At 56.0% G+C, this 21,019-nt stretch overlaps 1 protein-coding gene across 1 annotated transcript in view; it reads right to left on the bottom strand.

Annotated features, from left to right (window-relative positions):
• VAC14 (VAC14 component of PIKFYVE complex) overlaps positions 1-21,019 on the bottom strand; it is a 66,142-nt gene that overhangs the window by 5,872 nt on the left and 39,251 nt on the right. Inside the window, exons 14-15 of the mRNA XM_074881913.1 lie at positions 16,756-16,888; positions 220-394 (exon numbers count right to left, since the gene is read on the bottom strand). Of these exons, the coding sequence (XP_074738014.1) occupies positions 220-394; positions 16,756-16,888 (308 nt within the window). The remainder of the gene's footprint in view (positions 1-219; positions 395-16,755; positions 16,889-21,019) is intronic.

Here is a 21,019-nt window from a genome sequence, read left to right as displayed (position 1 = left end):
GGGAGCCCGCTCCCACCCCAGCGGAGAAAAGCAAGAGTTGGGCACGTCCTTCAAGCCCCTCTCAACTCCTGGAGAGTGGAGGAATGAAGGGGCCATCCTGGGTGCCTGAGCTCCAGCCCTTGGACCTGCCAGGCAAGACAAGGCCCCAGCTGGCTGCCAGGTCCCTGCCACCCCCATTATGTCCCCCCCAGCAGCTGAGCCTGCTCCCACAGCCCATACCGGGGTCTTCAGGTCCTTCAGCTGGTTCCTCAGCTGGAAGAGCTCAGAGGATGTCAGCAGAATGGTGTTCAGAGTGTGGACCATGGTAGAGGCGAACTTGAGGTCCTCTTCCCGAAGCAGTATGTCTGCCATAGAGTGGAAGATGTTTTCTGCGTTCAGAAGTAGACAAAGCTGCCTGCGTATCACAGAGGAGAGAGACCAGGGCAGAAGGATGGTTAATGAGCACACTGAGACCCTGACCTGAGCCCGTGCATCACCCCCTTCCTCCGGAGAGGACCAGGGATGAGAGGTCCAGCTGCACCAGAGGTTGGGCAAGTAGGGTGGCACCAGAAGGGAGATGCGGGGTAATACCAGGCTCTGCATTTGGAGGGTGCAGCTATTTACACCAGGGCAAGGCCAAAAAAAATAGCTGGGCTAATAAGATACAACCCCAGTTGTGCCGCCCTGGGACCTCACCAGTACCCACCACTGTGGCTTGTTGCTGCCTTGAGGCTCCCAGTGACCACTCTTGGAAGGTTTCAGCATCGCTTTCCTCCCTGACAACTGCAGGGAGTGTGCAACACTGTGGTTACAGATGGGATGGGATGGCCCAGTCAGACCAGCATCCCTCTGACACCAGGGAACTGGTAGGGAGCGAGCACGGCCACTGGGACAAAGCAACCCCTCCTGGTGCTGTGCAACCCGGGAGCCCTGGAGCCAGAGGCTGCCTTTCCCTCTACATCCTCCCTTTCTTCCAGTAACCTGCCCTGTTGCTCTTTGAACTCCTTCACGCTCTGGCTCCCAGGAAATCCGGTGCCAAGGGGCTCTGCAGCTCCAGCGGTGAAGCTGGGAGGTGCCTCTGCTCTGCTGGACACCCCGCCAAAGCGTGGCGTAGCCGGCGCCGCAGCCCACGCCGATCTGCCTGGCCGAGCCCGGCAGGTCACGGCAGGAATGTTCTGCTTAACAAACCTTGGGGCATTCTCAAGGTTTTAAACATTTTAGACCAGGAACCAAAACCCAGATCTTTTTTTTTTTTTTTCCTTCCATGTTTGTTTAGATTTGGGGATTTCCTGTTTTTCTCCAGGCTCCTGCCTTCTTGTGCGGTTTGTCTGAGGACACCTGAAACGCTGCCCAGTGCTGGTTTAGCTCTCTGGTGCCCGCATCAGGGAGACCTGGGGGAGCCCACCCAGCTCCCCAGCATCTCCTGAAACTAGGATGCTCCCGGGGTCCCCACATCTTCCCCATGGGCTGACGGGGAGCCTCGGCACCGGGGGGAGATGCTGTCATCCCCAGAGCTCCTCCACTTGCCCCCAACTCCTAACAAGCACTGTTTCCCCACCAGATAACATCAGCTGGCAACCAAATCCCCCGCTGGAGGCATCTCAGAAGGGTTCAGGAGGCAAAACAAGGAGCACCCTCTTCAGCAGCTGGGAGGGAGGCATTCACTAGGTGCTTGGTTTGGCTGGGAGGTGGGAGGCACACCTGAACTCCCCCTGAGGTCACGTTTTCACCTCCTGGGGTGAGGAAAAGGAAGAAGGCGAGTTTCCAGCCCCCATCCCCACAGGGAAGGACTGGTGGAAGACTATACGGCTATAGGAAGACACCAAAGACCATACCCTGGTGTTTTAGGGATGCAGGAGGTGGATGGGGAAATGAAGAAATAGAATTTCCCTCCCAACACATGGAGGAAGAACCCCCCCCATCTTCCTCCCAGTTCTGCCAAGCAACCCGTGCTCTCCTTGCCCAGCCCCGGCTCCTCTTCATCAGCAGCTCCCGCACCCCGCGTGGCTGCTGCCGGACAATGAGATGCTCTGTGCGGGCTTTTACGTAACCCAACCCAGCAATCGGCCTGGACCCCCTTAAAATGGAACGGGCAGTGATAAATAAGCTCATTTATCCCAATTATTCTTACGTAACCAGCTGCATTCATGGGGATGAAAACGCTTCCCCGATTTCTCACCGCTTGGACGCGGGCTGGCTGGAGGAGGGAGAGCGATGGGAAAGTGAAGCATCAAGGGAGGGAAGGGGAAGGCAGAGGCTTTTAGTCCAGCCTGATGGAGCCAAAAGCAAATCAATAGCTCAGCATTGCAGGCAGGATCCGGTCATCGCCAGCTGCGGCAAAGCAAGCCCAGCCTGGGCAGGTCCAAGCCCAGCCCAGGAGGGAGCTGGCTCCATCCTACCCTTCTCCAGTAAGAGGGCATAACTGGATGCCCCATCCTTGCTGACCTTCCTGCGGCAGCCGCGCTGGGCACTCAGACCACAAAGCAGGATGATTTACTGTGCCCAAAGAGGGGACGGGTCCTCCAGGGACAAACACCGGGACAGTTTTACCCCCAACTGCCAAGTGCGGCCGGTACAGCCAGAGACCGGCTCTTCTGCTTGTGGCCAGCACAGAGCCGGTGTTTTACACCTTCCAGGCAGAAAGGCTACAAAAAGAGCTCAAACAAGCTCAGCCAAACCAAAAACGGTGCCAGCAAGTGTCGAGGGCAATTCAGTGACCTCCGAAGCTGCCCTCATCCGCCCACGGCAAGGACGCCAGTGGGGTCCCCCCCTCCGCTGCTCCTCCATGGAAAAGGAGGGCTCTTGCTTTCCATAAATAGGAGCTCTGACATTTGGCTGGCTAACACCGTGCTCCCAGCGAGTGGGGGGCTGAACGCGAGCCGCCTTCTAATTTCAGGCCTGGTTTTGATTAGCAGGGAAGGGTCGGGTTTGTTCCCCCTCCTTTCAGTGGCACTGGGAAACTGGAAACTGTGGGGGTGTTAAAGGAGCAGCCACGCAGAGTCTGTCCCCCCCAGCTTTAAAGCTGTGTCACCCCCCCAGGGATGCTGCCCCACCTGGACATCATCCCCTCCAGCTGCCCCCAAGCTCTCCAGCAACCACCAGCAGAATGAGTTTGCCAGTGCTCAGCAGCTTCCCCTGACGCAGCCAGAGAACCCAAACTCCCCCCCTGCCACGAAGCCCCTTGGTCAGCACATCCCAAAAGCAGTCCCCAAAGGAGGGGACAACTGTCCGGCCACGCAGCTGCTGGCGTCCATGACAGCAGCCAGCAGCTGAGCCCAACCGCCAGCGCCGGGTGGCTGCCGGGGGGGATGGGAGGGTCCCTGGAGCCGGTCCCCTGGGAGGCTTCGATGGCACGAGGGGAACGCGAGGCTGGCTGGGGGGAGGCAGGGGACGTGGCCATACGGGGGACAGGTGGCTTCTAACTGACCAGGCAGCAGCCGAGGTGCCGGAGGGGCGGCTGGGCAAGAGGACGGGGCAGAGCGGACAGCAAGTGGGAGCCAGACCCCTTGTATGTACACCCCAAATATATACACCCCATAAATATAAATATAAATATAAATATATACACCCCAGCCGTGAGACTTAAACCCGCAGTAACTAACCGGCTGGCTGCGGCTCACCCACCCAGCCACCTGCCCATGCTTTGATGTGATGATGGAAAGAGCCATCTAATCCCCCCCGAAGCATCATCCCAGCAAGATGCCTCTCCCCGGGGCTCTCTCCCTGCATCCCTGTGGGCGACACGTGCGTCCCCTTGCCTGTCCCCTTGCCCACGGGGACCCGACGAGTCCCCGGGGACCTCCTGGCATGGGGAGAGGAGGGAAAGAAAAGTGTCCCCGGGGAGGCAGCAGGCGCAGAGCATCACCGCACCGCATCGCCAAGATGTCAGGCAGCCGTTGGCGCAGGCACATGGCGGCGATAATGAAGTGTAGTATTTAGGCCATTAAAATTTAACTCCTTAAATTAAAAGGGTTATTCAAGCCTTTCCAACAGAGCCAAGGAACGTGGCGGCGGGCAGATGGGAGGCAGCGCCTGCCTGCAGCGTGGCGATGGGGACCACCCCTTGCCCATTGCCACGGATGGGGCTGAGCTGCAGTGGGGCTACCAAGGGACCCAGTGGGCCACACGCAGCCCCTGCCGTGGGGACAGGACCCTGCCCTGCTCCTAGCCTAAAGGACCCCTCAGCAAGATGATACTGGCCAAGGGAGGAGCCATAGAGGTCACCACAAGCTTTGCATCGCCGTGCCCTGCTGCGTCCCCGAGCTGTGCCCCAGCTGCACCCCATTAAGCATCACAGCCCCCCACGATCCAGCGGCCACCGAGTCATTAGCGCAGCGATGTCCATCAGTGGGGTGGGATGGGGTGGCTGTTATGGGGACAAGCTGAAAGCCTCAGGGCAGGGAGCTGCTGCGGGGCTGCGTGCCAGAGCCCAGGGGACGTCAGAGCAATGGGGCAGCTTCAGAGCCACATCTCCAATTAAGGGCAAGCCCCGGCATCCCTCCCAGCCCTCATGCTTTGACAGCCCGATGCCTGGAAACCCGGCTAATCTAAACAACATCATTTCAGGGAGCTGTCGGAGCTTCCATCCCACCCTCTTACCCCTTTAACTGCTTCAGCCCTGTGCCCTGCCCTGTCCCCTGCCTCCTCCATGAAGGAACAGGGTGGCAGACAGTCAGGGCAGCCTGATGCTTGCTCACAGGGGGTGAAAGTCTGGTTTTCCATTAAATTTAAAAAAAAAAAAGATGAAATTCAGCCCCACTGCAAATGGAGACACTGTCCCCTCTGCTGGGACCTGCAGGGAGCCCTGGGGGGACAACACTGCTGGCCCCGTCCGGTTGCCCAGCCACGCTGAGCACTGTCCTGCTGCGTTCAATTAAGCAGGTGCTTCTTCATTAAGCACCACTGATTTGCTTTATTAGCTCTGGGCAGACATGGGGCCCCAGCAGGGAGAGTATCATGTCTCGTCCCATTTCCAGCAACTGGGGACAGAGGCGGAGCTGGGGAAGGAGTGATGCCCCAAGGGGGTCTGCCCTGCTTTTTGGCTCACAGGGCCAGAGCACCACCTCTCCATGGCTGTGAGGAGGGCAGAGCCCCTCTGTCCTTCCTCTCCACCCTCCTCTTCCTCCGCTCCCTTCCTCTCTCCTCCCCAGGGCTTTCCACCACCCTTCCTCCCTGCCCTGGGCTCCCTGGGAGATGTCCTGGCTCAACCCGCCTGCCCCGGGGACCTGCAGTCCTCGTGATGCCCGTCCCCCTGAAATCCTCCTGCTGGGAAAAGCAGCATCCCCAGCCCGGTCCAGCAGTTGGAATCCTTTAGGAATCTGCAGAGAAAGCAGCCTCACAGATAAAATTAGGATGGAGGGGAGAGGGAGGAGAGAGCAGGGAAGGCAGGAGGGTGCCATTCCCCCACCCTTCCCCACCATGGCAGCAAAGAAAATCCCAGACCTCCATTTTTCTCACTGTCTTTGCTGAATTGAGGCTTCAGAGCCGCTCCTCCGGGCAAGGGAAACCATGGCAACCCCGACAGCTCCTGCTTTCAAAATTCATAGCGTTTAATATAAGGGATTGTGAAGGGTTTGGGAAGTTTAGGAGAAGTGGGGAGCCTTCTGCAGGAGGCAGAGGGACTCTCTGCCCCCCCATCTCCTCTCTCCCAGCCACCCATTCCCATCTCAAAGCAAGCCTCCACCGGCACGTTTCCCTAATGAGCTTGGGTCCTCATCAAGAGACAGAGAGGACCTGGTGGGATCTGCCTCCTGGGGATGGGCTTGCAGGCACCAAGATGGAGTGAGATATATGGCAGAGCACCAGCATCTGCTGGATGTGGGAAGCTGTAAAGTACAACCTGGCCAAGGAAAGCCTTGGAGAGCATGGACGAGTCCTTGGGAAGGGCAGCTCTGGAGCTGGGAGCCATCATGGACAACGTGAGCAAAAGCAGGAGTTGCTCCTCTTTCTTCATGTGGCTTTTGGACTCTTCTTCATGTTCTGACATTCAGGCCCTGTTTTTTGAGACGTCAGGTCAGCCAGGAGCAGGAGCGTTGGATCAAAGGGAATCTGTCAGCAGGAAGGGTGAGGGTGTTTCGGGGAGAGCTAGTTTAATGTGCGACAAAGCCTGAACTTATCTTCAACCTCGCCAGCCCTGGTTTCTCATGATGGTTACCAAGTTCCCCCAGGAAACTCAGTGAAAGCCACGGACCAGAGAGATGCAGATCTGGGGAGGAAACGTGTGCATCTTGGGAATCTGGAGACAAGCCCTGCGATGCCTTTGCTTGAAAAGGGAAAGGTGCAGAGTGTTTCACTGCAAACAAGAAAACCCTCCCACAGAGTGTCTGCTCAGCAGAAGCCGTCAGCGTGACAACTGCTGAAGGAGCCGTGGTGCCAGCTCAGCGCTGGGCTGGGGCCGTCTCAGCTGTAAGGCTCTCCCCTGGGATCCCCAGGGGCCCCCAGAGCAACCACGGGGTATCCCCGAGAGGAGCACGGTGCCTCCTTTCCTGCAGCACAAACCTATATTAGTATTTCAGATCAGCTTCAGTTGGCAAAACAGCATCTTGGTCCTGCAGAGCCTCAGCCCTTGGCTTCTGCTCCTCGTGATGCTCCCCTCAGACACCAGACTGCCGGGGTGTCCCTGTCCCAGCTGGCAGGATGGCTTCCCCACTGCCCACCAAAGCTGCGAGTCACCTCCTGGGCATGTCCACCACGTTCGTGAGGAACCTTGTTCCCACCCTGACTGTTGGCTGCCTGGAAAACAGCGCCCTTCAAAGAGGTCACCTTCAGTGTATAAAGCAGATATCCAACACCTCCGGGCACTTATATCATCAGTGAAATACCCACAGCTCCATACCAAACAGAAGGGGGAAACTGGACCGTATCAAGGAGAAGGAAGAGTTTCTTCTGAAGTTTCTTCCTCTGATCATCTACAGCACAGAAGATGATCAACCACTAATATCCTTTGGGATGGACCAGAAGCTAAAAGATAATTAAATTTGGAAGTTTAATGGTCCACTCAGTCCAAGGCATTGCCCAACTCTTATGCATAACACAGATGAATGTGACAGCTCCTCCAAGGTGTAGCCCACTAGACACAGCACCAGCCTCCAGCTGCCCAAGTGTGTCCCAGGAATTTCCTTGAGGAAACCTTATAGTGACCCATGGATAAAGCTATCCTGCCTGCAAGTGTGCAGTCACTGAGGACCTGCGAAGTTTATGTAGGAACAGCTGAGCACAGTTTATGTAGGAACATCTGAGCATCTACAGGAGGCTCACCTGGAAAACAGGCAGCTCTCCCCCTCTGAACCCTCCAGGAAAGCAAAAAATAACCCCCCCGAGGCATTTCTTCACCGACTTTTGAACCTGCTGATGACTCAATGGCAAAATGGATGGCAAATGCAAGTCTCACCCTGGGTTCTTGGGGCACCAAGCCCCAGGCAGGAGGCACAGCCAGCAGCATGTGCCTGGCAGGGCTGAACTTCTGGCTCCACCACCGCCTGCCTGCAAGAGCAGAAAGCCTGGCTCCAGCCCACCTCTCTGGCTGAGGGAAACAACGCACGATCAACCAAGTCCTCCAGAGCCTGACCCCAGAGGGGGATTTACACCGGGCAGCGACATTTTCAGGCAAGCATCCTCTCTTTTAAAGGGGAGGAAGGGCAGGGGCTGGCTGAGAGGGGGGGAATATGTGTAAAGCAGCAGCGGATCCTTCCTTTGAGACATACGCTTCCCTTTCAGGCTGACAGCTGTGGCCTAATTTTCAAGAAAACTGACAAGCGCCTTATTTCCCCCCCTATAATTTCTCTTTGCTGCAAATAAAATAGGTTAAAGGAGCGGGCGCAAAGCTGTGACAACAGGAGCTGGCAGAGGCTGATCTGGTTCGGGGAGTGCAGAGAGATGGGAGCCGTGGTCCCTTCACTAGCCCTTCCCCTTCCCTCCCCGTTGCTTTGCTTTAAGATGAAGAAATAAAAGTGCTTTTGCTCCTAAAAGTATGGCTGAGGAGTAGGTTGCTGTCTTAAGAGGCGAATGAGCCTTTGCATCCCCCCTGTAGGGAAGGCAAATTTGGCAGAAAATGGTCTCGCTGGGCATTCCTAGAGCTCTGAAAGCGGAGGGACCAGCTCTGGGGTGAGGTATGGCAGGAATACACTGTGTGTTTGAGGGCGAAGCTTTCCTGAAGGAAAGAAAAAACAGAACTGGAAGGGGATGGCAGTGTCCCATGGGTGGCAGCAGGCAGGGACCCGCTGGCTCGGCCTGGGGACGAGTGTGCCCCGGGGTGGGAGGTGAAGCCGCCTCGTCTCTTCTGCCAACATCTCGAGTCGGAGCTGCCCTGCTGCTGACTTTTTCCTCACTTTGCTTGAGCAAACTGGCTGTATTTTGCTTGGTCAGCTCAAATCCACATACAGACGCATGCGAGGCCACGCTAGTCCTTGTGTGGCTCCGGGGAGAAGGGTCGGCAGGAGGAGTGGGTACACTCAGGCATGTCCTAGAGCTCAGGGAAGGAGGTGCCCATGAGTAACTCAGCGAGCCCAGCCACACTCTGGACTCAGGAGTGTCAGCTAAAAAAATACCCCCATTTATGCTGTGGTTTAGATGCCTCAGATGTTATTTTGGCTTTACTGCCGGGCTTGCCTCTGCGCCAGCCGCATCTCGCTGCCTTTCAGCATCACAGGGTGGATCCCGACGCCTGCCCTGCCAGGATCCCTGGAAGGATCCCAAGGTGGGTTGCAGCCTGAGGAGCCTTGCTCCCCCTAACCCTCCAAGGCCCATAGATGTGCAAGAGGAGAGTGGCTGGATGCTCCCTGCTGTGTCAGCACCCTAAGAGCACCCAATGCTACAAGGGGACCTGCTCCAGGCACAGCTGAGCACTGAGAGCAGCTCACGCACTGAAGGGAAGGAGCAGCAAAGGGAAGAAGGACCTCCAACCAGGGTGGCTTTTGCACAGCTCCACGCTTTCAGCGGGGAGTTGAAGATGTCCCATCCCAGGACATCTTATCCCAGGACATCCCATCCTGGGAGCAGAGCGCCTGGCTGGACCCACTGGCAGGAGCTATGGAACCTGCAGCTGGGGTGAGCTCTTCCCGGGGCAGAATCCAGCCTCGAGCATCTGCCTTTGATGGAAACCTGTGGCCAAGTGAGATTGTGGGAAGTGCTGGAGCATCCTCGCCCGCCTGCCGCTTGTACCTGCAATCGGTGGGCAGCGTGTGACGAGGGAGGGCCGCATGACTGCCGCCGGCGAGCAGCGACGGACTGCGAGATGTTCAAAAGCACTCAGGAAGGGAAAAAATATTCCTTGATGAGAGCGGGAGGCAAAACACTCAGCCCTGCCTTGAGGTTTTTAACGGAGTGTGCCCTCTGCCTTGGGGATAATCCTGAGCAAGATCCCCTGTAAGAGAGATGGGGGGGAAATGCCATTATTCAGCCTCACCCAGACTCCCTGTCCTGGCTTCTCCCTCCACGGAGATGAATAAACTGAGATGTCACATTTGCAGAGCAAGAGGAGGAAAAGCCACCAGAACACCCAAGCCCTGACCGGTGGGATCAGACGGGTCAATTTAGCAGCTAACAGCCAAAACCACCCCCCTTGTCTGCACTTGACTGCCGCCTCCCCACCACGAGGGTCCTCACCCCATCGGCTAGGCAAGGAAAATCTGGAAGACACCTTGGAAGCTGCTTGTGCTGAAGCCCTGCTCCAGGGAACATGATGGTTAGCAAGCACGGGAGCTGCAGGCTCCTCTCCCCACTGCCCAGCTCACCTTTTCCCACTTCCACAGCCTGCTTTTCTGAAGCACTCCTGCTGGGATCCCAGGGAAAGCACTTGCAGGGAGCAAATATCCTCCCCCGGGGACCTGCCCTTTGAAGGAACTTGGCCATTTTGGGAGGATTTTCCTCCCCTACGCACACTTCCCCTTCCTCCCCTCCACCCTCTCGCTGACCCGAATTAGTCCCAGCCCACTCCGGCACTGCTGCTCACATGTGGTTCCCATTTTTCTACAGAAAAACCCATCAAATCCTTCCAGGCAGCTCCGAACACAGCTGATCCCGGGAGCAGCCTCGGTGGGTAGGACAGCGAGCTCGTTCCCAGGGGCTGGTCCTTCCCCAGCTCCCATGGCTCAGTGAAGGCATCTCCCGTCCTTCTCTGGGGGGTCCAGCCCCGGGAGCAGGCTGGCAGAGGCTGACCAGTGTCCTCCATCGTGAAGGTCATCCTGCTGATGGCTCCCAGCACGTTGCAACCCTAGATCCAACCTCTAGCCTGGGAGAAATTGGGTTTTTCCCCTCCAGCTCCTGCTTCATGGGGCTGTGGAGGGTATCGAAGAGCCCAGCACTATGCCCCACCGTCTCAGTGAATTAAAACCTCATTAAGCACATGCTCCCTTGGGCTTGTGTAGCCCGTTGCATAATGTAAAATAGACAGTTTTGAGTGCTGGGGGGTTTTGGAGGTACAGTGGGGTTGCCGGTTCCCATCCCAAATTCACATCAAAACCCGAGATGAGCCCATGCCTGGCTGGGGCTGTGGGACACACATAACAGCGGAGCCTGGATGTCCCCACCCCACTGGAACACCACTCTGGATCTCCAGCCATGGAGTTTTCCATGGCTGGGTGGAGGCAAAGCTGGGGAGAGGAGGTTTTGGGGAGCGGGCAGGGGTTAAAGGGGCACAGAGGAATGAGCCGGACACAAGCGATGAGAAGCCCACAGACCTCGGTGCAGAGATGAGGATGCTCGCCGCCCTGCTCCACCACCCCACACCCGGCCGGGGGGGCTTAGGTGGGAGGGAGCCCCGCTTTCTGCTTTGCAAACGGGCAGAAAAAAAAAAAAAATAAAAAGCTTTCTCTGGTTCCTCCTTTCTGCAAGGCAGGAGGGGGGGGATGGAGAGTGCACAGTTCATTAAAGCAGAAGGGCAGGCGGCCAGCGAGCATCCTGGCAGGCAGAGCACTGTATTTTCGCAGGCTCGCTGCCTCCCGACACAGAAGCTTCCCTTGTAGCACTCACAGCTGTTTGGATTTTACCCGAGTTCATATCACAGTTTATCAAAAGGGCTGCATTTTTTTTTCCCTTCTTTTTTTTTTTTTTTTTTTTGCACTTTGCTGAGTACAAGCTGAACGGTTCCCGCAAAAACAAACGCAGGTTTTGTTCTGCAATGCAGCGGCCCGGAGGGTGGGAGAGAGGAAGAGGCAACACGCGTCCCCCCACAGCCCTGATTCACTTGCTGGTGGGGCAGAGGGATTTTCGGGGCACGGGTTTGGCAGTGGGAGCTGGAGGGGGCACGGTGGCATCAGCAAACCCAGAGGAAGGAGGAGCCAAAGGGGATCCTGCATCCCAGCCCTGGGAGCCTCCAGCTCGTCGGGAGGTTATTGAGATGCTTGGCCAATGTGTCCAGGGGAGCTCAAGAGCATCCAGGCCTGGGAGAAGAGGAGGATTTTGGCTAGTCCCAGCTCTTGAGCCTCCCCCGGCGAGGGGTGGGTGATGGGCTGGGAGGTGGGACAGCGAGGCAAGAGGGAAGGACGAGGTTAAGGATGGGGGAATGGGGGGGAAGTGGGGGGCAGGGGGACAGTGAATCACTGCAGGATGATCCTGGGGCTTCGGCATCCCCTTACCACCAAAGCAGACACCCACCAGCTCTGCACAGGATCCCCAGCATGTCCCTCACTATCCAAACCTGTGGCTAAACCCCCATCCCACTCCCTCCCCAGAGCCCTCCCCACCGGGATGCTGGCAGGCCGCCCTTCCCTTCCCACCCCCCCCCAGACAGAGAGCAGGGCCCTGGGAATGCTAGGCAGGCCGAGCAAAAAGCGATTTAACATGCTCCTCACTGCCTGCCTGCCAAGACCATCAGATGTCTGCGCTTCGTAGGACACGCCGGCCCTCTGCTCCCCTCCCCTCTCCAATTCCACATCCTGGTTAGCAGGTTCAAGCCCACTTTGCTTCTTTTCCCCTATTTTTGGGGGAGAAAGGGACATCGCATGGTCAGCCCCAGCCTCTCTCAGAGGCAGAAAGGTCCCCTCCCTGCCCAAAAAGAGGGGACCAGCCACCCCAGCCCCACGCCAAGGGCATCACTATAAAGGCCTTCATGCACCCAATGTGACGTGCTGGTGTTTGTCCCCAGCTCTGCCCTTTTCACTATCCAGCTCTCCGCCGGCATCATCCCAGCAGGACTTTAAGACCTCAAGGAAAAGGCAGGATTTCCAGCCAGGTGAACTCTTCGCATCTGCAGGAGCCATAAACCCACGGCCCCATCATGAGACTTGGGATTTTCCAGTTCCCCAGCTAATGTCATAAATTGGCCGAATAACCTTATCTGCTCCAGCCTACGTCTTCCAGAGTGGATGGAGAACCAGCCCACCCTCCTGGCCACCCCCCACGGGGTTCAAGCATCCCCCAAAAAGCCAAGGACCAACCCCAGTCGAACAACCAAGCCCTGCTGGGTGCATCATGCGGGAGGTAGCTGAAAAGTCACCCCAGGACCCTTTCCATGCAGCTTAACCTCAGAAAAACGCCCCGTGAGAAGGTGCTAGGCAGCGGGGAGGTTTATTCAACGGCTCTATAAAACAAGCTGAGACAATCCCTGTGCGCGGGCCCCTGCCTGGGGAGCAAAGCGCTGACTCAGGCATCCTATCGCGCCCCAGGGTGCCGCTGCTCAGCGAGAAAATGGCCTCCCTGGGCTTAAAAGTTAAGCCCCGCACTTCAAAGCATCCACACACAACGCGCACTGGGGTGTCTCCAGCCACTCGAGCACATCTTGTACCCCGGAGGGTTCATTTGCAGTCCTGGCAAGGTACATCAGCCACGAATGCCTGAGCTGATCCATCTCAGAGAGCAGCAAAAAGCCAGCTGCTTTGGTGCTAGGCTCAGCTTAGCAAGCTAAACCGGCTCCCAGAGCTCAGACAGACCCTGGGGACAGCGTGGGGGCTGCACAACTGGCCTGGGGAGAGACAAGAGGGAAGAACATGGCTCCTTCCAAGGGCGGCAAAGCTGCTAGGGCAGCCAGCCCTGTCCTCAAACCGCACTCTGAGCAGCAACACTGATGTCCATGGGGTAGGGCTTAGCCTTTGATTTAATCTCCCCATCCCACAGCGCTGGTACCAACAAAGAAGCATTAAATCCAGCCTGTAAATCCCAGTGCAGGCTGAAAACCTCGGTGTCGCTCCGCTGCCTGCCTCCTGACCGGCCGAGCAGCTTTCCCTCCGCAGGGTCCTTGCCCGGAGGACGGCCGTGCCGCTCCAAGGAGCCATGTGATGCTTTGGAAGCTCCTCTGCATTTTTCTGCTGCTCCAAGCCATCGTCGGGAGGCCAGCAGCTGAATGTGAATGTTTGCTTCTTGCTTAAGGGCTCTGTTGAATCCAGAATGGCCACATGCCAGCTAGGGCAGATAGCTCCTAATTAGCGAGAAGGCTGGAAGGTCTTGGGTCTGCTCATCAAGGTGAGAGGTAACACTGAGTGGGGGCTGATGCTCCTGCCTCTGACGGCCCTTTGGGAGCCACCTTTGAGCACAAACATGCCTGGCTTGAGAGGAGAAGGCAGCGCTTTGAATTCTGAGTTTTGAAGGTGGAATAAGTTTACTGGCTTCCAGCCTAAAAAAAGTCACAAGTGACAGTGAGAGACACCGACCCCCAAAGGAAACCCTTGTCTGCTGCAATGCAGAAAATTGACGCCAAGCCAAAAAAAATCCTTGGAAGAGATCACGGGAGCAGGTTTGTCACCTCTCCAGTTCCTCAGCAGGGAGGGGTGGAAAGTATGAGACTCTGGGTGATTCGTACCACTGGAGCCCCCTCGGCACATCCCTTCACAAAGAGGGTCCCTCATCCAGGTGTTCTTGAGGCATCTAAGTAGCTTTGAAGAGCCCTGAAGAGCTTTTTCCTGGATGTTGCCCTTCCCTTCTCCTCCTGCGCCGTGGCCATAGGCTCTCCCTCCGTGAGGTCCCCTTGGGTGGTGGCAGGGATGAGGCATCACACCATGGTTTGATCTCGTGGTGCCATGCTGGATCCCACCGGGGAAGGCGGCAGACCAAGAAGGGCACCTCTTGGGTGCACCAGCAGCACTGACAGATGGACCACGTGCCAGTGCTGCGTTATCCCTCCCAGGCAAGGGAGAAGAAATCTGGATTCTTCCTTATGAATGACAGAAGCTTTTGGAGCTGTTTGCCTGTTATTTTAAAGGCAGTTTGTGTTTCCATTTAGCTGCACCCTGTCTTCTCTGGCAAATCATCTCGAGATACCCAGCTCGGGACGGGGTCACTGATGGCGAGACCACTCATCACAGCCCCCACCTCTGCCCAGGAGGGCTGTGGGTGCTTCTCCCACCCATTTCCCAACGATGGGCAGGCACCGGAGCAGCTCTGCACACCTTGGGGACCACAGGTCCCTACAGAGCAAGAGACGGTCCCAGCGCCACAGGCTCCTCCAGAGATTGCTGCTCAAACCACATTCCTGTCCTCAAGCACATGACGTACCGTAGCCTCTGCCTCCAGGACTCTGAGGACATACCAGGAGAGAGACTAAAGTCCTTTTGGAGTCAGCAATCAGACATAAACAAGCTTGAGTTGGGTTAGAAATAAACTACCTTTAACTGTAGACCCTCTGCCTGACCTCACGGACCTTTGAACTTGCCCACTGGTAATGTGACAGGGAAAATTGCTGCGCTGTGCTTTAACAAAAATCCTGTCTCCCGTTTCCCTTTCCCCTGAACATTCATCCTTCAGCTGGAAATTATTGCCTAAACTTAACAGGTCTGTTTTCCTTCCCTGCTTTGTCGTTCCCGGGCCGGACGGCAGCAGAAAGGGGCAGCGGTGGACCCGGAGGGGAGGGGAAGATGATGGGTACAAAGGGAGCAAAGGGCTTGTGCCAGCGGTGGGGGACAACGATGCTTCAGCGCACGCTGTCCTGGTCCCTCAAGCATCCCCCTCGTGCTCTCCAGCCCAGGATGAAACATCACCAGCATCTCCCAAGTCAAACATGAGACTGGCTTCTCACCCCGCTGTGCAAAACAGCTGAGCTGGCTTGTGGACAGGGGAGGGATGTAATGTGGGAACGCACATACGGCTTCAATTTGAAAAGCAGCTAAAAATAGCACCACGAAGCTCCCACGTTCGCTGGGTCTCTCCGGCAAGAAATCAATCTTTTCCAAAGAGTCCTGTAAAAGTTTTCCTCCTCTATTCCCACCTTGGTTTTTCAGGAGGCGACAGAGATGTAGTTAACTTCAACCACCATCAGTAGGTTTCAGAGTTAATCACTAGTACCTGAGGGCACGGCTCACCCCTCCCAGAACCACCGCTTTGGCTCCAGACCTGCATCTGCCCCACGTGAGCCACAACGTGACTTGACAAAGGACAGAGTCATATTTTTTTTTTTCCGCTTTACCGGATTTTTGGGGGCATGAGTCACCATAAAAAGCCCTGGCTTGCTGAGCTGCTGCGAGCCGGTCCCACCGCACTGCCGGCTGGCTGCTGGGAAAGCCGGCCCCGCCAGCCAAGGCTCATCCTGCCAGAGCCCGAGGGAAAAAATTGAGGTGGCCACGATATGGGAGAGCTTTTAAATGGGACCCTGCCCAGGCTCACTATTGCTTTAATTGCTCTGCTCCCTTAACGAGGAATAGGGCCGCTTCCCCTGCTAAGGGCTGCTCAAACCAGGGGCTGTGCTGACCGGGGAGAAGAGAGGGGACACTACAAGTGAGATATTGTCTCTGCCCTACTCTTAGATCCCCATATGATTAAACCCAACATTTCTAGACTCCTATCAGAAGCAAAAAACCATCTGCTCAGACAGATTTTTTGAGGGGGGAAATGCAATGTATTACATTAAAATTTAATGTAAGCGTGGGGAGACCTCTGAAATCCTTGCCCTGCAGCCCAAGCAGCGGCTGCAACCCTGCTCTGCCCACGTTTCATCATTTTTGCAACCTGCCATGCTTTGCCTTGACGTTCATCGCTCACGGGATGAATCCAGTGGCAACTTTTCAGCGTGTTCTTGGGCTGCCCAAAGCGCTGCCCGAGCAGGTACAACTCAACACCCAGCTTGGCTTAATGGATTTCAGAGCTCTGCATGCTTTATTTTCCAACCGCAGTGATGGGACCCCCCCACCAGTACCTCATGCATCCCTCTGCCTTTGGAGAGGCAGCTCTCTTCTCCCATGGGACCATGGTTTGGGTTTCATGCTCTCCCCACGTTCATTTTGATGCCACCTCCCTGAAAGCGAGGGAGGAAAACCCAAGGTCCTGCTCTCTCCTCCCACCAACCTCCTCACTGATTTCTCCACCTCACCCCGACTGTTAAACCCATTATTTCCCAGCGAGCCAAGGAACTGGTGTCCCTTGCCCCACATTTCATTGCGTTAAGGTCGATGCCCTGCCAGCTGCCATGACGCTTGGCCTTCCAGCCTCTGCCTCTGCTCCTTAAAAAGCCGAAGCAAAACCTATCAACTCCGAGCATCAAAACACATGGCTTTGGGGGACAAGGCTTTTGCTGGGCGAGCATCTCACCGAGCAGGGTGGAGGCATTCACTTGACTTGGCACCCCGAGCGCAAGCCTGTCTTCATGCTCTGGCTGGTCGAAACGGGCTCTGACAATGCTATTTAATAAGGAGCTACTTTGCCTCCAGGGATGGGAGTGAGAAATACGGTGCCTCGACATGTGAAAGGCAAGTCCCGTTTGCTCTGAAACCATCTGCTGGCGAGCGAGGGAGGCTTGCAGAAATGGTTTTGGCTCTTATGGAGCTTGGTGCTTGGGCTGCTCAACCCAGTCATCCCCATCCCACCCTGCCTGGGGGGTGCTCGGCGGCTTCGGTGAGGCTGGTGAGGTGCTCTGACCTGATGATGAAGGCTCCTCTGGTCTCCAGGAGTTTCCGTTCGCTGCTGAAGCGCTTGAGCAGGTTGATCATGAACTTGTAGAAGTAGGAGTTCATGGTGGGCGTGGAGGGCGAGCACTCCAAGCCTTTCATACCTGGGGAGGCAGGGGAAGAGGAGAGAAAATCAGAGCAGCCGGGGCCCTTCTGCCAAAGCAGTCTCAATCAGAGAGCAGACATCCAAAATACGGTCGCAGAACTTGGCAGAGGAGGGCTGGGGCATGAAAAAAAGCTTTCCAAGCCTCGTATAACTGCATCTGCTTGGGCCAAGCAGAGCCAGTTCTGCCACAGCTCTCTCCATCCCACGGGAAAGAGTCTTGTGATGGTCCCAGCCCTTGAAGCAGCACGTGGGGGTGAAATGAGCTTTTTTGGGAGATCATCCCAGAGCCGTTTGGCTTCAGGAGCTGATAGGAGAAGGGGTGCCCGAGGCTCTAGATCAATAGGCAATCCTGTCTCCTCAGCTACAGCGTGTACACTCATTCCAAAACCCAGACTGCTGGTGAATTGAAGAGCCTTTAATCCAGCCCCACATGCCACAGATGCCCCGAGCCCAGCACACAGGCACGTAGTGGCAGACACACACGTCCAGTCCCGAGGCATGGCACGGTCACCAGCTTACGCTCGGTGACGTGATTTCCCCTGAGCACGAGTTACTTGGTGCAACATGGTCACATACAACATGCCCCAGGGCCAGCATGAAGTACTGATCAAACCACAGCAGAGCTCCAGCTCAGAGATTGTACCAAAAAATGGTTTTTTTCTTTGTTCTTTTTTTGCAAAAGCCCTTTATAAAAAAACAAGCTGAAGGTTAGGGAAGGGAGCCAGGCACGAAGGAACAGTGGTCCCTCCAGCGTGGAGCATCCCTGCTCCTGGAGCACCTGCTGGGTTGGGGCACAAACCCGCAGCAGCTGTGGTTTCTGCCCAGAAGGCAAACAAGGCTTCATTTTGACGCAGCAGCTATCACAGATCACACTTACAAGTCTCAAAGGCAGAAAATTATGGGTAATGAGAGTGGCCAGACTCTCTGAGCAAGGAGGGTGCGGGAAGTGCCCTGGCTGGAGGGAAGGGTGAGCGTGTGAAAGCAGAGAGAGGAGAGATAGCAAGGAGAGATTGTGTGCTCAGGAGAGCCTAGACCTGCTCCCACACACCCAGACCTAATGCACTTCCAGGATGCAAGGCTCTTCCGTGCTTTCTCCTTAGGCACTTCGCCCGGGGCCGGAGGATTTCTAGCAGTACAGGGAAGGGATGCTCTGCACCCTCCTGTCACGCAGGGCACCGGGAGCTGGCAAGCCTCTGCTCCCAGCCTCTGCCAAGTGGCCAGCAGCCCCTTGTGCACCTCCCAGGGCCATAAACTTACTCTTGATGGGCTCCTATTGCTCGTTGAACAGCAAATGGTGCTCCAGGTTGTAAGGTGAATGGGTTGCTGCTGTGGCACCCACTTGGTAAGAGGTCCTAACTTCGTCTGAGACTATTTGCAGGGTGGGTAGCCAAGGAGGCTGGCAAAGGGGCATCTCCCAGCTCAGGGTACGCAGAGAGCATTAGAAAAAATACCCCTTCAAACCCACAAGTGCAGGGAGCTGGCAGGTAAAGATTGCTTTTCCCACAGTGAAACTGCAGGGGAGATGGTTTATTTAGCAGGACGACGCTCAAAGCAAATGTTTGGAGAGAGGGTTTTAAAGGCGACTTTGCAACAAGGGGAGCCCTCTCCCTTAATTTCTCCTATGGAAAGACCACGTCTAACCACGGTAAGGAGGGAAGCTGGCACACACGAGTGCCCCAAGGTTATTCCCCCCCATCCTGAGAACAGCCACTATTTCCATCAGATCGCTGAAGGAAACCTGAAGAGTTTGATTTATGTATGTTTTCTGCTTCTACTGAGACTCAGCAGAGCATGGAGCAGCCAATTAAAGACGCAATCAAGACGCCAAAGCCCAGGAAAGCTGATGGAAAAGCCACACGGCTGCTTTCCACCCTGCCTGTCCCAGTGATACCGGGCAGCTTCCCTGGGTTTGGATTTAGCATCCAAGAGAACAGACACAGCCAAAGGAAAAGGAAAATTAAATACGAGGTCATCTGCACCAGAACCTGGTGTCTCCTCCCCGCTGGAGTCGCGTGCTCACCCCGCCTTGGTACACCCGAAACCCCAAACCAGGCTTTAAAGCAGGCATCTCCCAGAGCACAAGTGTTCGCTGTAGCATCATGTTTCCCCTCAGCTGTGGGGAAGATGATCTGGGCAAAAAAAATAGGATCTAGCTGAGCCGATGAGCTTGAAAACAAAGGTGCATTTGTTCTAAGGCAGGGAGTACCCGGTGTGAAAATACAGCCGTGCCCCACGTGTTGTCACTACAGCTGCTCAGCACCACTCAAAAGCGGGTTGAGCAGAGGCACGGTCCAGACATGGAGCAGCTCTGCTTTCCCACCGTGCCTGCCTGCGGCTCAGCCTCGCAACTCCCAGCCTGTACCACAGGCAGAGCCTCAAAAGCAAGCACTGGTTTTCTTTCTGGTGCCAAAGGTGGATGAAGAGCAGATGAAAACTGTCTTTCAAAGCTGCGAAAGTGATATTTTTTGCCTGTTTTGTCAGCAGTGCCAAAGCACCCAAACCGGAGCTGTGCTGCTAACCCAAGAGCAAGCAGCAGGCAGGACATCACACCTTCATCCCCACCAGCTAGTAATGCCCCAACATTGTCGCTTGTCCAGGGGAAGGTCTGATCTTGAAGTTTCTCCCGTCTCAACACCCCAAAAATCGTCTCTCTGACCCCTCACAGCATCAAGGGCAGCACTGCTGCCGGGGCTGGTCTCCCTCAGCAGCAGCACAGGCAGCAGCTCCTGCCCAGAGCTCCAGCGTTGTGCCTTACCGCTGCCTCACATGCCTTCCATGGAGAGCCCAAACCCTTACATATCCTAAAACACATCCCAAGGGAAAAACAGGAGGATGCAGCATCTTTCTGACTCCCTGAAAGACCCAGTGCTCCTGTCGCTGGGGTGCCAGCAGCACCATGCCCAGGGGATGAGTCTCTTGACCCAAGGAACAAGCGCCAGGATAAGAGGGAATGGTCTCAAGCTGCGCCAGGGCAGGGTCAGACTGGCTCTTAGGAAGGATTTCTTTGCAGAAGGGGTTGTTGGGCGTTGGAATGGGCTGCCCAGGGCAGGGGGGGAGTCCCCATCCCTGGAGGGGTTGAAGAGTCGGGTTGACCCAGCGCTGAGAGATCTGGTGGAGTTGGGAACGGTCAGGGTGAGGTTCATGGTTGGACTGGACGAGCTTCAAGGTCTTTTCCAATCAAGATGATTCTGGGATTCTGTGACAAAGCCCAGGAGCTGTGTGGCTGGGAATGCCGGTGCAAGACAGACCAGCCAGAAGCACCCTCAGGTCCGTGCTCCTGAGGTGGTGCAGCACCTCCCGCATCTCAGCCTGGAGACTCGTAAGGACCCGCTGTGTCAGCTGAGAATCCAAAAGCCAGAATCGCCTCGGAGATCAGGTCCTGGCTGCAATCTGCAGGACGATCAACCACCAGTCTTCAGTCCTGCCATCTTCTTCCACAGACTCGCTCCTGAACTTCCAGCCTCCTGCCCAGTCTGCAGTGGATCAAGGAGCTGGGAGCAAGGAGGGACTGGGACACAGAGATAGCAAAAACAAGCCTTAGCCCTGTTTTTTTTAGGAGGGGAAAGCATGATGTGATGGTCTGCCTGACCCAGGGAACTTCTTCATCATCCTTTGCCTCATGGAGCATTGAGACCGAGCTCAGAAGGGATCATTTTTCCATCCCTTGCCTGCCTGGCACCCAGCAGCTATGTCTGTGTGTCCTTAAGGATGGTTTCCACCACGGCACGCTCTGCCAGCTGGAGCAGCCTTGCCAGTGCTCTCCAGGGGTAACGCTGAGGGTGAGAAACCAGCGTGGAGGGGTCTCTCAGGCTGCAAAAGGCTCAATCAAATCTCAGCTGGAATTTAAAAGGCCAATACTTCTTCCAAGCAGGCAAAACATTTCTCTTGCAAATCCTCCAAACGTCCTATTTGCTCTGTATTTACAGGATGTCTAGGAAGCGGCTGGCACCTTGTTTGCCATCATGCAGCCCTTCCCAGCGTAGCCCAGAGCTCAGCTCACCGCCCCACGGGTTACAGCTCAGCACAGCAGCATCCCTGGCTCGACAGAACCGTAGGAGCAGCTTGTCAAGTGTTTCTACGAAGCACGAGAGACAAGCAGAGAGAAGTGTTATGAAAACTGTGGCTTAAT

Source organism: Strix uralensis, chromosome 12 (genome assembly GCF_047716275.1).
Source record: "Strix uralensis isolate ZFMK-TIS-50842 chromosome 12, bStrUra1, whole genome shotgun sequence".
Lineage (NCBI taxonomy): Eukaryota > Metazoa > Chordata > Aves > Strigiformes > Strigidae > Strix > Strix uralensis.
The sequence above is the reverse complement of the archived record's forward strand: the minus strand, read 5'-3'. Positions and strand labels throughout refer to the sequence as shown.